The 16,450-nt window shown below is 57.9% G+C and overlaps 1 protein-coding gene across 1 annotated transcript in view; it reads left to right on the forward strand.

Annotated features, from left to right (window-relative positions):
- Positions 1 to 16,450, forward strand: part of LOC105853853 (melanoma-associated antigen 8-like) — a 188,863-nt gene that overhangs the window by 156,994 nt on the left and 15,419 nt on the right. The window contains exons 3-5 of the mRNA XM_012727088.1: positions 8,926 to 8,999; positions 9,852 to 9,987; positions 10,416 to 10,557. Coding sequence (XP_012582542.1) covers positions 8,926 to 8,999; positions 9,852 to 9,987; positions 10,416 to 10,557 — 352 coding nt within the window. The remainder of the gene's footprint in view (positions 1 to 8,925; positions 9,000 to 9,851; positions 9,988 to 10,415; positions 10,558 to 16,450) is intronic.

Raw genomic sequence — 16,450 nt, forward strand, 5'->3', positions numbered from 1 at the left:
CCAGGCCCTGCCCTGCTGCCAGCCCAGCTCCAAATGGGGGCCTGTCCTCACTGCCAGTGCCTTATGCAACTGTGCACCTCCGGTGCTCTGCTGTCCCGCAGCCTGCAGCAGAAAGGCTCCTATGCAAGGGGGCCCCAGGGGGCAGGCGCAGCCGCAGCCCCAACCCTCCCTGAGGGGCGTCAGGGCCTGGTGATGGCAGGGGAGGTGGGAAATGCTTAGGAGCAGAGAGACAATGGAGCAGCTGGGGCGTGCCCGGGCTTCTGGCCCACTGGTGAAATTAGGTCACCCCAGAACTGAGCATCCTAGCGCTTCCCAGTGGGAAAGTTCTCTGGCCACGTAGACTGGTCATTAAGGAGGCTGGTCATGTGCCTCCCTGGGGGCCAACTTCGGGTCCCCCTCCTCAGAGCCCCGCGGTCATCATGCGTCTTAAGCCCTCTCAAGATTTCGCTGCAGGTGGGGGTCTGTGAGTGGCCTTCAACCCCTGTCCTCCGCTCAGCAGGCCCGCGCCCTGCTGCCTGGGCTCCCAGTGCCAGGGCACAATGGTGGTTGCGAGTGGGACCAGGGCCCCGGCACTCAGTAGCTGCCTGGCCTCTGGGTAGCAGTTGAGCGTGAAGGAACTTTTCTAGTAGTTTATTCTCCTCCCTTGTCCCTCCGTTTGCTCCTTCTCTTTCTTCTCCCTCTCCTCGGTCGTTGCTGTGACCACCATAGCAAATTACCACAAATCGGCAACTTAAAATAGAAATATACTCATTCATGCAGAACTGTGTGTGCGTGTGTGTGTGTTCGCTCACAGACTGGAGCCCAGACTCTGAAATCAAGTTGTCACCATGGCCACACTCCCTCCGACCTCCACTTCGTCCAGGGTCTGGTGGCCCCAGGTGTTCCTTGGCCTTTGGCCTTGTGTCTGCCTCCACCTTTGTATCACCTCACCATGTTCCTCCAGGCTCCTGTCACAGAACCCCCGCGAGGAATGGAAGAGCCACCTAGAGGATCTTGAGGCTCTTGAGACTCTAACCGCATTCCATCTGCAAAGACCTTGTCTCAAGGAAGGTCTCATTCCTCACTCCTGGTGGACACAGCTGTAGGGGCCTCCACTCTGCCCCTACCGTGCGATGACTAGGATTCCCCATTGCCCTCAGCCATGCTCCCGCGGGACACTCACAGAGCTAAGTGCTCACATCTGCCACAGGAGGCGGGCCAAGATGTCACAGGGCACCTTCTGTGGGTCTGGCCAGTGTTTGCTGCTGTCCCATGGGCAGCCCCAGGTGGCTACTGCTCCTCCTCAGGGGCCATGGTCTCCCCATTGGGCTGCGTCAGGACAAGAGGTGCACGCCAGCCCGGGCGGCGGGCCCTTGACTCCAGCTGGCTCTCTGGTGTGTCATCCAGGTGAGCAGCAGCGGCCCGCCTGACTGCACTGTGGGGCCCTGCACGGGCGGGGTGTGTGTGTGTGTGTGTGTGTGTGTGTGTCTGTAGCCACCAGCGGGCCTGCTGGAGTCTTCAGGGCTATGTCTGGCAGGATCCTACCTGTGAGTTCTGTGTGAGAGGTTCAGCCCCCCCACCCCACCCCCACCCCCGTTAGGACAAACATGTGCTGGGAGCGGTAGGGGGACACCCGTGCAGAGCTCAGCCCTGACATTTCCCAGAATACAATGAGGGAACAGAATCAGAGAAAGACTCAGTCTTTCACCAAAGGGGGAGGGGACAGCCTGGTGACCAATTTGGGTGATTAGCTGCAAGAAGAGGGCCCTTTATTCCAGGCGTGTGCATGCCTGTTAATTTCCTCTCGCGGGCTCCAGTGGGGGCCCCATAACCATGTGATTGGTATTCCTTGCCAGCCTTGGAGGATGCAGGCACTGTCTTCAGAGAGGGCTCCAGGTGGTACCGCGTGCCACCTGCACTCCCTGCTTCCCATTAACTGACTGCTTGGCACCAACCTCCAAGGGGCGGGGCAGGCCGGGGCGGGAGCGGGTCTGCCCGGGCCTGGTGCATCTGCCCCGGCCTGGAGGCAGCCAGCAGCCTAGACATTCCTCAGGTCCCAGTTAACCAGGCACCTTCTATGCTTTCAGGGAAACAAAATGGAAAGGCAGTGATGGTGACAAAGGACCTGGCCCCCTTAAGTGAAGAAGGCATGAAGCTCCAACCAGGTCAATTAGGGGTGGTGATTTGAATGACAAGAAGACCCTAGGCTTCACAAAAGGAGTTCTCGGTGGGGATGCCAGCAATGGAACCCCAGGGGGTTAAAGATGCAATTTACAAGATAGTGACGTGTCCACAGCTCTTTCCCGGCAGCTCTGCGGGGTCCGGTGGGCCCTCCCTCCACAGCTCTTTCCTGGCAGCTCTGCAGGTCCGGTGGGCCCTTCAGGGCTGACTTCTGCCCAGCCCTGAGGTTCCTTGTCTCTCCTAAGGCACAAATAGTCCTTCTATCCGGGCATGTGCACACACACGCACACACCCCTTCTCTGCTGTGTCCTGGGCAATTACTCAAAAAAACCAGACATGGTTCTAATATAGGCTGGCACCCGGCTTTGGGAGGTGAGCACAGTGGCTAAGCGAAGAGTGGGTGGGGAGGCGGTAGGTGACTCCCGGGCAGGCGGCTTCCCGCAGCCTGAGGAGCTGGTGCCGTCTTTGGAGCCGCGGGCATCCACATTTCTAAAGAAGGCAGACTTGCCACAGTAATCACCCAACTTCACCACTTCCAACTTCGCCATTCCAGGAGCTCTACTCCTGGGAGTCACAGGGAGACCCTGGGGGATGCTCTTGACCTGCAAGGGGGGGATGGGGACATTGCCCTGGGTAATGCCCAGAATGATGACGAGGCAGAAATCAAACATGTTTGTGAAAATACTTGAGAAGTGGTACCATTTACGGGCCCTCCCTGGCGGTGCAACGGGTTAGAGCAGCACTCTATGAAGCCAGAGCACAGCAGACTCCTCCTGTCTCACCCATTGCTCCCCTCAGCAGTGTGTTTTAGTAGATCCACTCTGTTCTGCTCCCCACTCTGTCTCTGGTGCAACCTCTCAGACCCACACACCTCTGGCCTGCACCCCAGTTCTTGTATGCACAAATAAACCTTTATAAACAAAAAAGAAAGAGAAAAAGTACCAATTACAGGAGGTATTTCGGAGGAGGGCAGCCTCTGTGCCTAGAAAGGGCACAGGTAGAGCACCGTCGGAGCAGGCGTGCCAAGCGTGAGGTGTCGGGCAGCAGCTGGGCAGGCTCGGTGCATTTGCGGTCCCATCGGTGCTTAATGGAAGGAAATGCCTCCCCGTCGTCACGCCTAAGAGCACTGGGTTCCCGGGTGAGGTTGGAGTTTCACAGAACTGAACTGGGCCCAAGTCTGGATATATTAAAAATGCCAGGAACTTAGATGTGCCCATAAGAAACAGTTTGCAAGGTAAAACTAGACTTTCAAACTTGCCCAGACTCTGGAGCTCACCAAACAAAGGTGGTGGGATTTCCTGGGAGCGGTGAGCTGTCCCCACAAAGCTTGTGGCGCCTACAGCTGGAAGCTCCCACAGTTGCTCAACCTGAGAAGCAATTTATTGAGACCTTAAGGATTCAGAGTGGCTGTTGAAAGGTCTGAAACCCACGCCTCAGGAAGAGAGCTGTGCTGAAGCTGGGACGTTTGAGGAAATGGAAATGAACCAGGAAAACAAGCCAACAGGAGAAGAGGAAGAGCAAGAGGTGTTGGTGAAAGGAGGGGCTACAAGCCATGGTGGGGGGCAAGGGGGGCTGGAGGAGAGAAGAGAGAGAATACCAACATTTCCTGGGGATTTTAATTCTCACATTACAGAACACCACAGTCTGTCAACCGCTGCATCTCCCCGCCGCCCACTGCGAGCACATGAAGCTGCCTGGGGAGGAAGGATGTGGAGCTCCAGCGCCGCTGGCCAGCCCGACCTGCCTACTGCTGTTTGGCCACAAAGGAGGGACGAGCCCCGGAGAGCTGCCCAGGTCTTCGCTCTCCAGGGAACAGCCCTGCTGAGCCCCACCCCACCCTGGATGGTCGCTGCTCCAGTGCCACCGGAGACCGCAGTAGCACAGAGGCCACCTCGTTAGAGCGGGGGGCAGCGAAGTATCCCAGAGCCCCCAAAAGCGCCCTTCACACACTGTCTGGTCCCATCTCGGTCAGCAGGGCTGTGGTCAAGTCAGCAATGGACTTGACAGTCCTGAAGCGAAGACAGGCCGCGGCCTCCGGGCTCCTAATCGCTGCCTTAAAGACTTTGCAAGTCACAGGAGGAGCTTTAAGCAACAGACTTCACCCTCATCCCTGCAGGCCCTGGAGAGACCTTCTGCCTCGTTCTGTGTGCTGAGAGGCTGGCTTCTGTGCCGCTTTGCCACTGACCAGTGACCACTAGTCTCTGCCAAGACAGCGACGGAATTGCCACCCTTCCTGCCCGAAGTGCCGCGGGGCAGAAGAGCACAGTCAGCCTCGCCTGGCCAGAGTCAAGCTGTCTGCACCGCGGTTGTCTGTGGAGGCGCTCAGGGGAGTGTCTCTCTCTGCCCTCTCTTCCCTACGAGCCATCTGTACTCCTGGGGGGTCGGGGGCGGAGGGCCCTTCCTTCTTGAGAGCCAGCACGCCAACTTGCCTTCCGGCATCAAATCTCCCTGGCTGGCCAGAACATGCAGGCTCCACCCTCGTGACGCCCGTAATTTATCTTTCTCCAGGTCCTCAATTCAATCGCGTCTGCCAAGTCACCTCACCTCTCAGAATGCCAGTCTCCGCATTTGTGGAAAAGGGGTGGGGCTCCCCGCCCTTCTGACCTCTTGGCGTAAAGGGAGGTTCAGGGAAAGGGCACAAGGGAAGACCAGCGTGGCGCTGAGGCTGCTGCTTGCTGCTTTTCCTGCTGTCGGGGTGCACAGGACTCCCATGCCAGCACCACCCCATGCCCCTCTGGGGTTTTCTAAGCCGGCAGATAAGCAACCACCTCTCAGACGGGTAAGAGGGAAAAGGCAGCTCAACGGTAACACATCCACCCCTGTGTGCGTGAGAGACCGGCCTGAGAGGAACTCACACTCCTCAAGGCTCCGGACACCGTCTACACACACTGAGCTAAGACCACGGGTTGGGGAAGAAGGGCGCCTAGTTGTTGGGTTACCAGAGAAGGCACAGCAGGCAAAGGGTTACACAGTACGGCCTGGCGGCGCCATCGCAAAGGGACAGTCGAGGAGGTCCTCCCAGGAGAGGGCCTCCCGCAGTTCAACTCCAGGCACCTCCAGAAAAGTACTCTCTCAAGCTGAGCTGGTCGCTGAGCTGACAGACAGTGGCGGGTGGAAAGACCTTGGCTGGGGTGACCCTTCTGACCAGGACGAGCATCTTCATTGGCTCACATCTCCCTGCCCACGCTGCCCCGTCATGGTTCCAGTGAAATCCAAGTAGGAACAGGATCCCGGGTAGAAAGCCCTGGGCACGGCTTGGCGCAGAGCTCATGGCCCAGGGGCATTGTTCCTGAGAGGGCAGGGACAGCAGTCTGCGCTAGTGACCCCGTGGCTGCCTCTGGAGCCATCCTTTCCTCCTGCTCTGTGAGATGCTGCATGATCCCTCCAGCAGCCACGGCAACAAGGCATGAGTGCCCCTCGGCACTGGTGGCATCCTGGCCCTCTGCCCGTTGCTGTCCACGTCCCTTTTGGGGATCAGGACCTAGTGGCAGCCTCAGCTGGCCTGGGGACAGGTCACAGTTCGTCCAGCACTGATAGATGGTCGGGGCAGCAAAAGCTCCTAGTGAGACGCCAAGCCCTGGACACAGAGCCAGAGCTGGCGCTTGGCTTGGCAGAGACCCTGAAGAACTGCGAGCATTCAAGGGAAACCGCTGTCTCCACCCAAATCCAGGGAAATACCATCTGGGAGGGCTGGAGGTGGGCAGGGCGGGGTGGGGGCTTCAGCTAAGCTTGTAAGAGCCTGAGAACAGAGACCCTTCACGAAATGGTCCCTGCCCAGCCCTGCCCCTTGCCCCAGCGCCTCGTGCAAGTGCAGAGATAGGGTTCACTGTCGGCAGAGAGGACTGAGGGGGTGGCGGGGAGGTGCTTGGCCATCACTCCCCAAGATGGCCAGACTGCAGCTCATGGTCCTGCCCTGTGGCCTCTTGCAGACGGGTGTTGACATCTTCAGGGCCCGTCAGAATTTCCACGGCCTTCTCTAACCCACTTCACTGCTGGGGTGCCCTACGGGCTAGAAAAGGAGCGAGGAGACAGAAGCAGAATATTAACCTGCCCTGGTCACACCCACTAGGGCCCGAGGCAACTCCCTGCTGCCCACAGCTAAGTCTCCGGGCGGCCCAGCATGGGAGGACACGCTGCCCACGCCAAGACTGCGTCCTCAAGTGCAAGCGGCTGTCACTGCGTGCCCCCATCTCCGCCCGGGGGCAGCTGCTGAGACGCCCGGTCTTCTTGGTGTCTCAGGCTACCTTGGGCCTCCCACTTCTCCCTGGCGTCTTTGTAAACTTGGCACCATGATGGACCCCGAGTTAGTGAGCAGACACAGCCATGTGTGGCCTCACGCGGACGCAGATAAGGATTCTGGAAATGAAAGGACTCGCTTCTCCCAGGACTTGGGGATGGGGAAACTGCCTCTCCCCGCACGTCTCAGGCAACGATGTGTTGGGGACACGGCTGGTCCGGGACACGACCTGAGTGCAGGGCGGGGCATGCATGCTGCTGTCTCTAGCTCACGGGAGGGCAGGCCCCGTTCTGCCAGGGCGGTGCTTGGCACAGTGTGGCCCGCGGGCACCTAAGTGTCCCTGAGACCCATTCTGGGGCCCAGAAGATCAAAACTCTTCCTCGTGACATCAGGATGCTTCTTTCCCGCTGTCCTCTCAACCACACAGTGAATATTTCTAAAGATGACACAACATGAGATATCACAACAGATTGGCTATAGAAGTAGATACAACAATCCAGCTGTCTTCTATTAAGCCTGACATTAAAGAGATTTGTAAAAATGTAAAATGATGTCACTCTTGTCACTGATAATCTTTGTCTGGGAAAATATAATTATTTATGTCAATGTATAATGGGCTTTCAAGTGTTATTTTTTAATGGATTCATAAATAAACAGTTTGAAAGTTTTCTCAGTTTAAAATCCTAAAACTTAAAATATCAATAGGTATACTCTACACAACCAAGAGCTTTTTGGGGTCTTGTTAAGAGTGGAAAGCTCTAGAAAAAACAAACACATTGCAAGGATCCTCAAAAGTCAATTTGAAAAGGTAACTGAATAAAGAGTCCAGAAGCACACCCATGCATCATTTCAGGATTAGAAAAACACTGTCTGTGCAATAAATTACTATGGGCCGAATGAACAGCATATAGAAAAAATACATTGGGACTCCTACCTCGTATTGTACACCCAAACCAACTCTAGGTGGAGTATAAAAGATAAAGAAAAAAAATTTAGGGGAATGTAAGAACATCTTCATGATCTCAGTGTAGGCAAAGATAGCTTCAATGAGACTTTGAGTGTAATAACCATACCCAAAAATTCATTACATGACACTAAAACCAGTAACTTTTGTTTCTCAAGCATTGAGTGGAAAGAGGCCATCCTCAGAGAGGGAAGAAGATACTTGGTTTACAGAGAGATAGAGACTGAGATTAGATAGATATATGGATATTTAGATAAACGTATAGTCAGTCTCCTTGTCAAAATTTTCTATTGAAGTGCCTGTCCTTCTGATAGTGATTCTTAGGGTCTCTCTATGCATCATATATTATAGCTAGTTCTTTGAGATACATGACCAAGATGTATATCCAAAGGACTGTGTGAAATATATAAAGAATTTCTACAAATCGGTAAGAACAAGACAGCCATCCGAATGGGAAGCCTGGCAAAGGGCCCAGTAAACACTTCATGAGACTCTACCCAAACGGCCAACGACGTCACCAGGGCAAGGCAAATTGCAAGCCCACCTCATGCGTCTGCAGTGGGCTCCGGTGCGTGCCCTATTCCCACGGCCTCCGCGGGACTGAAGCGTCCTCCCCCGAGTGCTGGCGTTCCAACTGAACTCCTCTCCTGGCCACCTGCTCTCCGCAGCGAAAGCCTGTATCCAGTGACTTCTTGATGTGAGACGTAAAGACTCAGCCTCTGGCCCCGCTTTGGAGCAATTGTGAAGGGCCATCCAGAGTCAGAACTGTCAGAGATGGGCTGAGATCTTTGGGCTGACTGCATCACAATCCAACCTCCCCGTGCCTGATGCTGTTTCTTCCAGCTTTTTCAAGGCTGCTGTCCCTGAGCACACCTCCCAATAAACATCCTCTACACAAATATTTATCTTAGAGCCCACCTCCCAAAAACCCCACCTGGGACAAGTACCTCCCCCCACCCCCGAATGCCCACAGTGAGGGAGACAGCAGCTTCGTGCACTGATGAGGATGTAGACCCATTACCACTGGTGCCAGCGCACCTTGTGCAACCACCTTGGCAACAGTATGGCGCGGACACCCAGCTGCAGCTGCCCTACCTGCGTTGTGACCTGCGGCAACGCACCTAGACGTTCCCCAGGAGATGAGGACGCGCGTGCGCAGAGCAGTATTACTCGAGCTGTCCAAAGTGGAAGCAACCCAAGTACCCATCAAGGGTAGAACAGGTAGTCAGTCTGGGCGTGCTCACATGGAATCTCAGGCGTAAATGCTGAGTGAACCAGACACACAAAAAAGCAGGTTCGATGAGATTCCATGTAAAAGTACAAACATGAGCGCACACCGGTCATGCTCAGGAGAGAGTGTGGTTGCCCCTGGGGCGGGGGTAGAGCCTGTGGGGGCTCCTGGCTTCTGTGTTCACGAAATTTATCAAGCTCTAGACACATGGGTGGGCTCTTCCCTGTAACTAATAATCCACTAAGAGAGTCTCCCAAACCATAAAGACCACGCGTGCATGAGAGCACATCCAGAATCTAAATGTGGGACCCTCCCCACTCCCTTCCCCCTCAGGCACCCAGGAAGCTGCGTGAGCGGGAGCAGACCAGCCCCACGGGCGGAGCGCAGCTCACGGCCCTCTGTGTCCGGTCAGTCCGCAGCCCCCAGGCCTGGGCTTGGGCAGCTGGACAGCCAGGCTGGGGGGCGGGAGGCACACTTGAACCAAATCAGGTCGCACACTCACCTGCCTTGGCCTATTGATGGGCGGCGCGGGGGTGGGCATGGTTTTGTCATCACCGACTGGGTGGCAGCTTGGGAGGGGCACAATTCTCCCCGATGACTCAGTCGAGATACAAGCAGGGCACTTGGTGTTGATGAAAATAAAAAGCCTCCTTCCCTGCCTATTGGAAAGGTTCGGCTCTTTGATAAATGGTCACAGTAATGAAATTCACACTCTTTAATCACAAGGGCTATAACTTAATTAAAAACACATCGAGGATTGATTTGGGTTGGAGAGCTCTCCCAGTGCCTGGCTTTATTAAATTCGGTGTTTCTTTGCTCAGCCTCATCTGCCATGCTTAGGTGTGGAAGTCGATGGCTGAGCAGCAGTCATTGTCCTGCTGGGTGACCCAGCTGGGGGTTCTGCGCAGAGCAGACTGAGGGAGGAGGGCCAGGGTGTGCCGCCCCTTCCAGGCAGACTTGAGTGAGCCTTCGCCTCCTGGCCGCAGAGCGGCTCCCCTTGAGCGCCGCTCGGGCGTCCCAGAAGACCTGCTGCTGGCGACCCCGGCCAGGAGCAGGGTCCCGCTGAGGGGCACAGTCCCGGTGAAGGCACCAGCCAGTTCCCCGCTCCCTGCAACCCAGTGCCTGCTCGGAGCCAGCTCCTGAGACCCACGTGAGCCGGGGACTTCTCCTGCTTGCACGGAAGGAAAGCCAGGGAAGAGAAAGGGGGCACTGGCAGCGCACCCTTCCCCGTCCTCACCCCCTCGTCTCCACCTGCGCAGATGCTCCCATCTGCACGCCCAGCACACAGGTGTGCAGAAGCATTCAGATATGAACGCACCCTGCACACTCAACCACACAGCCAACACCCGCTGGCAGCGCAGATTCACCTGCATCCGGGCCCACAGCCACACCCACGCACATAGGCACGCTCCCGCCCCCCCCACCCCCCACGCTGGTACAGATGCTCCCTGTCATGGACAGAAGGCGAGCACGGAGGACGGTGACAAGCTGGCTCAAACTGCTAGGCCCAACCAGTCAGGGGCTGGACGGGGGGGGGGGCAGGAGGAAGAGCGAAGTGCCGAGGGGTGACATCCGGGTTCCCAGGTGCGAGGCGGTGGAGGGCCAGAGGCCAGGGAGGCAGGCTTTAGCCTGCAGCCGCCAGGAGCCCTTGAAGAGCTGAAGCAGGGGAGGAGGTGTGTGTGTGGCCTTTATGATGCCAGAAGGACACTGGGAAGGGCCAGATGGATGCCCTGGAAAGGCAGGCAGGGCCCTTGAAAGGGTTGGCAACGGGACAGGGTAGCAGGGTGGGGGAGGCAGGGCTAGTCCCTGCCCACCTCCTCCAGGCAGCTCACCAGGACTACGCAGACCAGGGGCCTGGCGCACTCCAGCTGGACTCAGAGTCTGAGATCGAGGTGCTGGCTCCTTCCGGAGTGATGGAACCTATCGCAGGCCCCTCCTACTCCCAGCAGCCTGACCGCTCTGCACGTAGGTGGCTTCTCCCAGGGTTTTCAGAGCATCCTCCTCCTCTGGGCCTGCACTGCCCCGTAAGGACGCGGTCACCAAGGGGCCGGCCCAGCCGCACAGCCCCATCGCAATCTGACCGCCTCAGCACAGGCCCCATGTCCCAGTAAGTTCACCTTCCCTGGGGACCAGGGGTAGGAGCTCAGCATGTCTGGGGCGGACCCTCGTGGAGGCTCGTGGTGAGCGGGAGCAGGGCCCATCCCGGGCGGGCCCGGCACCGTGGAGGCCGCGAGGTCCCGGCGGGCAGGCTCCAGAGGCTGAGCACCAGGCTGCCCCAGGAGGGAAGCAGGGGCTGTGCCAGTCACCCTCCCAGAGAAGCAAAGAGCGGGCAGCTCTGAGGTCACGCAGTTGCAGAGAGGCGGCAGCCACGCTCGTCGGGGTGAGCCCGCAGCGGGGTCCCACATGAGGGCGGCACTTGGGACTGTCCGCAGCGGAGCAGACCAAGGCTGACAGGGCGGCCGGGTTTGAGGAAGAAAAATGGGCCCGGGTGCTGGAATGGGCATTTCTAGGCCAGAGGGCATCGCATCTGCCAGAAGGAAGCCCAGGTCGGAAGCGGCGCGTGTGACCCGGGAGCCTGGGACGGGGCGTCGCGTGCAGTGCGGGGCGAGGGGGCGAGCCGGGGCTGGTGCAGGCTGCAGGGAGCTGCCGCCTGAGCCACAGCTGGGCTTGGCTCGAAGTTCCGGGTGGCCACCCGTGTGGCCTGTGGTCACCTTAACCCTGTGCCCGGCCCTGGCTCCTCGGGTGCCCCAGCTGTGCCTGGCGGGAGCCTGCCGGCGCGTGTTGTTGCTAAGTCTTCCCGGCCGCGCTTCTGACAGACACAGCTAGAAGCATGGTTCTTTCTTGTTTCTGCTCTTTTCCACTCTGGCAGCAAAGCTGCACAAGTTCATTGGAACAGAGGTTACCTGGGGCAACAGACAGCCTGAGGCCAGCTGCAGGCGCCCCAGTCCGGGGCTTGCTTCCAGGCAGCGGGCGGCGCAGGCCCCCCGGGCAGAGTGAGGATCAGAGGGAGGGGGCGAGAGGGTCGCTCTCCTAGAAGCAGCCACCAGCACACAGCTGGCGGCTCCCTTGGGCTGCGGCCTTGGAGCGCCTTTTCCGGGCCACACTCCTCACTGCTCCTGCCCTGCCACCATGATCACCAACAGGACAGGCGCACTTGCAGGGCTTCTTTGTATTTTTTTAGCTACAAATCCTTTAGCAAATAAACGATGTGCAAGTGTTTCTCCCAGTTTATGCCCGTCTGTCATTTTGGGCCTCAGGCCTTCAGACCAGGCCCACCCTACCGGCTCTGCCTGGTCTCACGCTTTCACACTTGGACTTGAGCTATGCCTGGGTTGCCAGCTTGAGACTCGCCCTGTAGGTCGTATCGGCTACACAGACACCTTCCGGCATGCAGTGCCATGGGCATTGCTCTGGAGCTGTACTGTCCCGTGGGGACTTCTAGCACGACGGCAGCCACGGTGTGTCTCTTCAGCACTTGAAATGTGGCCGGTGCAATGGAGGAATGAAGTTTTTGCTGTTTAATTTTAATTAATTTCCATTTTAGTAGCCACATGTGGCCAGTTGCTCTCAGATTGGGTGGCTCAATTTTAAACAACAGAAGGAAAATGAACAAAACTGACAAGAACCCGATTTCATGGGGCTTGTGACGGTGACGATGAAGAGGCCGTGGCCTGTAAGAAGCGGCTAGTGGGCTTGACTGGGGAGACTTTCAGCGAAGGTGAGCAAGACCCAGCAGGAAAAGCATTTACCTCTCCCTTGACTCCCGAAAGGAATTCAAGCATGTTACCTCTCCCTTGACTCCAGAAAGGAATTCAGGTGAAGGGCCTAGGCCAGCGAGGGAGCTTTCCACAGAGATAAACTTCCCTGTCCTGTCTGCACGCCAGGGCAAACGTTAGTTGGCCAAATATTTGCTCATCTCGCCTTCCTATGAATTGCACCCCCCCCAAGTCCCTGACCCTTTTGGCCCAGAAAGGCCCTAAGCCTTGATTGCCTGCCTGTGGGTGTCATGTCTTGGGGGGCTCTCATGCACATGACACTGTTCTTCTCCTGTTAACCTGTTGTATGTTGATTTAGGTACCAGAGCAGCCCCAGAGGGGGCCAATTCCCACCCCACAGCTGTGCCCATGCAGCAGCTTCCTTGGGGAGGGCCTGCATTCTCCACCCAGGAGTTTGGCTAGAGCAGTGGAAAGGGCACAGACTTTTACAGTCCAACAGTCTGGGTTGAGTCTGACTCGGTGGCACCGGCAGGTCGCAGAACTCCACGCTCTTCAGATGTCTGGGCAAGAGGAGCGCGCGAGGCGCGGCCTCGAGACGCGAGCGGCGCTGGGCCCATGCCCACTTGCTTCCCTCCGGTGAGCCCGTGTGTTTCTTGTGGCCTCCACCTGGCCTGACTGCTGATCACGAGGCCCACGCTGCAGGCCGCTCACAAGGCTGCAGAAACTCACATCACCTGTTGAAGGCACAGGAGCGAGTCAGAGACCGGCCTTGCCGGGCTGAAGGTCGCAAACGAGAGGTAGGTGGCTTTCCCTGGGCTTGAAGTTTCAAGCTTTTCGGACACGGAAACTCCCCTGTGATCGGCGGGTGACGCCTTGGGGTACTGTGGCGGTGAGGGCGCCTCCTCCTGCATGGCGTGGGCCTCCCCAGGGCAAAGTTGGGCTGGGTCCAGAGGAGGCAGTGAGCTAAGTACCCTCTGAGGCCTGCTGGGAAGAGGCTAAGTCAAACTGTGGTAGCAACACGCCTAAGAAAATAGGAAACCTGACTTGGAAGTGAGACTCCAAAGAACAAGAATAGCTTGCGTTTTGTGAAGGCTTATGGCAGCTTCTCTGCCTGGCCTCAGTGCCCTCCCCAGGGCCTACTGTGGCCTCTAAACTGGGCTGCTCCCCACCTTCCCCACTGACTTGCCTCCAGGGCGTGCTGTGTTCTCCAGTTGGGAGCCAAGAACAGGTGCTCGGTGGCTGGGAAGACAAGCTCCCGACAAGGGGGCAGGCGCGGCGCTCCTCAGGCCACTGGTGTTGAGAACGTGCCGGATACGCGGGGAGGGCACACTGCTGACCTGTAGGGGGACTGGCAGGGGGCCCCCAAGTCCCAGCACGGTGTGTGGTGGCCAGAGCCCAAGAACCCCACAGAGAAGTGCCACAAAGAGACTTCGGTCTATTTTACCTTCACTGGGTCCCCAGTACAAAGCAGGACCTCCGTGAACATTCGAAAAGGCAAAATCCCAACGAGGTGGGCCTCGAGCGTCAAGAGGCCAGGATCTGACAAGGTCAATGTGGCAAAAGCACACCCCCCCCTGCCCAGCACCCCTACACTCTTGGCACCACAGCTTCCTTCTTCCACATTCAAATAAGGGGGCGCCCCCAGGGGCACAGGCACAAGTCCCGTCCAGCACCCAGGGGCCATGCACCGTGCCCAGCGGGCATCGCTGTCCTTCGCTGCCTTGCAGAGCCCTGAGCCACCCTGCTAGGCACGGGGCATTACGCCCACTTTGCGCAGGAGGGAACTCAGCCTGCGGAGGTGGGGTTGGGTCCTTCACCCCTGGCCCACAGCCAGGAGGGGCTGGGTTTGTGCCGTGTTCCCTTTCGGGCAGAGCAGAGCCTCAGTCCGAGGAGTGCAAGGCCAAGGGGAGAGGCGGATGGGGTGCCACCAGCCTGCCTGCAGGGGCATCTAGGGTGCTCCTTCTCCACAGGGGGTGGTAACTACTGCCGCCCAACCCCAGGGACAGCCCCTGCCCCAAGTGGAAGTGTGAAGTGAACAGGCAAAAAGCTGGGCAATTCTGGGGAGGAGGGAACAGAAAGGGCTGGAAGGCCAGCGCCTACCTCTTCTCACTGGCCACCAGAATCCGTCATCGAATTGCTTCTTTGGGGGAGAAGCAGAGGCTTTGGGGGCCTCTTCGCCCCCACTGAAGAACGAGGGTGTGAACCCCCAGACTGCGCCATCGCCAAGTCACACCCCCTGAAAGGGGCAGTGAACCCACATCCTTGGGACAGGGCTCAGCCCTCCCCCAGGAGCTGCAGAAACTCCATCTGGGCTTGGTCTGTGAGCCCAGCTCCGGGGCATGGCGGTTTAATCTGGATCGGTTCTCTGATGCCTACAGACCAGTTGGGTTCTGCTTCCCGCGGGGCCGCCCCCGCCTTGGCCCAGGGCTACTTCGCTGGGCGCCCCTGTGCCGAGCGGGGTGCTGTGGGCGGCAGCAGGGAGCAGCCTCCCAGGTGACTGGTCGGGGCAGCGACTTGCCGTGGGAGGAGGCCTTTCCTCACCCCCAGGATAGGCAGTCCCTGAGCCTGAGTGGGGGCGGGGGGAAAGCACCCCAAGAGTTGCCTCTTGGGATTAGTAGAGCTGGTTATTTGTAGCAAACAGTTTACAGGGAGCTCCCGAAGCCCCCCACTGCAGAAGTCCCCCTTTGTAAAGCGCATTTACATGTATAAGGGAATCTCCAAGTGTAAGCCAACTCCTCCTCAGGGAAGGTGCAGACTTAGCAGGGGGGAGCGCCTCACAATGGAGAGAGCCGAGCCGAAATCTGCATGACAACCAGGCCCCGCCACTGCTTGGGGCTGCTTACCTCCCCTAAGCTGGCCCCCTGCCCCCACATTTTCTTTTGTCTTTTGCTGAGAAAATATTGAAGGTGGTGGCCGGGGCTACTTGGGGAAGCCGCTCATTCTCCCTGGCGCCGCCAGTGGCACCCGAGGCTTAGTGTCGCTCAAGAACAAAATGCACCCGTGGAGGGACTTAGTGGACTTCCTTAAAGAATTGGTCAACAGGACGTGTCCAGGCTGGATGCTGCTAGGGGCTCACCAAAGATGAGGGTCTTTATGGACAAAAGTGGGGGGGGGGCGAACTTACTAGCAAAAGAAAAGATTATTTCAGATGAAGCCACCTGCCACCCCCCAGGGCAGGTAGGGGCGTCCTGCCCAGCAGAGAGCCCCTGGTGCTGTCCTCACTGGTTGGCTTAGGGTCACACTGGCCTGGGAGCAGCCAACCTGCGGGGTTAGCTCTGAGCAGGCCACCAAGAACGACTCCACTGGGGGCTGATTTCCCTCGTTTTGAACGGTGTTCTTGAATTTCTGTTCATCTCTCCCCTGCCAGTCTCTTTTCTATCGGCGGCCACTGAGCCCTGCACCTAGAAAGGTGGGGGGAAGGCAGCAGGCAGGAGCTCTCCTCCTTCCTCTCATCCCCAGTTTCTGGGGTGCTTCCTCTAAGACGAAGCTATTGTCTGGCCAGGTGTGGGCCAGCCTCTCATTTACTGGTCTAGCAAATGTTTCTTTTGGGGTCCACATGCAGAGTTGAAGCCAGTGCGTCTGGTTCATAGGCAGAGTGGGACGTGGGTGCTGGCAGGGAATGCCGGCCTGGGGACCCAGGCTGCTGGTGCATGACGGAGCTCCGCGGGGCAGCTTTCGGGCCTGTCTCCAAGCCAGGGGCTGTTTTCCCGAACGTGGCTGACGCACTGCATTTCCGGGAGGCCTGTCCTGGGAACAGTGAGTGTCCACACAGCAATTCGGCCAGTCCTTTCTCCAAGCCGGGCCTAGCTCTTCTTTGCCACCCTTGGGTTCATTCAATCCGGGAACCAGGAAGTGTTGTTGTTAACAGGGTGGTCCCTAGGAAAAAGGGAAGTTCCGGTTCCCTGCCCTACCCAGAGGGAGGGTGGAGCTGAGCAGAGAAAAAAGAGAGAATGAAGCAGGATGGAGAGCCAGGAGACCTGAGGAAGCCACACGGAGCAGCAAGCATGTGAGGAAGAAACCGGGCTTGTGTCCTGACCCTGGACTGGCTAAGGCAGATGTGGGGGAGAGACCTGTAGGGAGGTGACCATGGCAGTGTTTATATTGATTTTGATGTTGCTCTTTTCCTCCCAGATTTGCCTGGC

The sequence above is a fragment of the Condylura cristata genome, unplaced genomic scaffold, assembly GCF_000260355.1.
Source record: "Condylura cristata isolate star-nosed mole 26May11 unplaced genomic scaffold, ConCri1.0 scaffold00019, whole genome shotgun sequence".
NCBI classification, from domain to species: domain Eukaryota; kingdom Metazoa; phylum Chordata; class Mammalia; order Eulipotyphla; family Talpidae; genus Condylura; species Condylura cristata.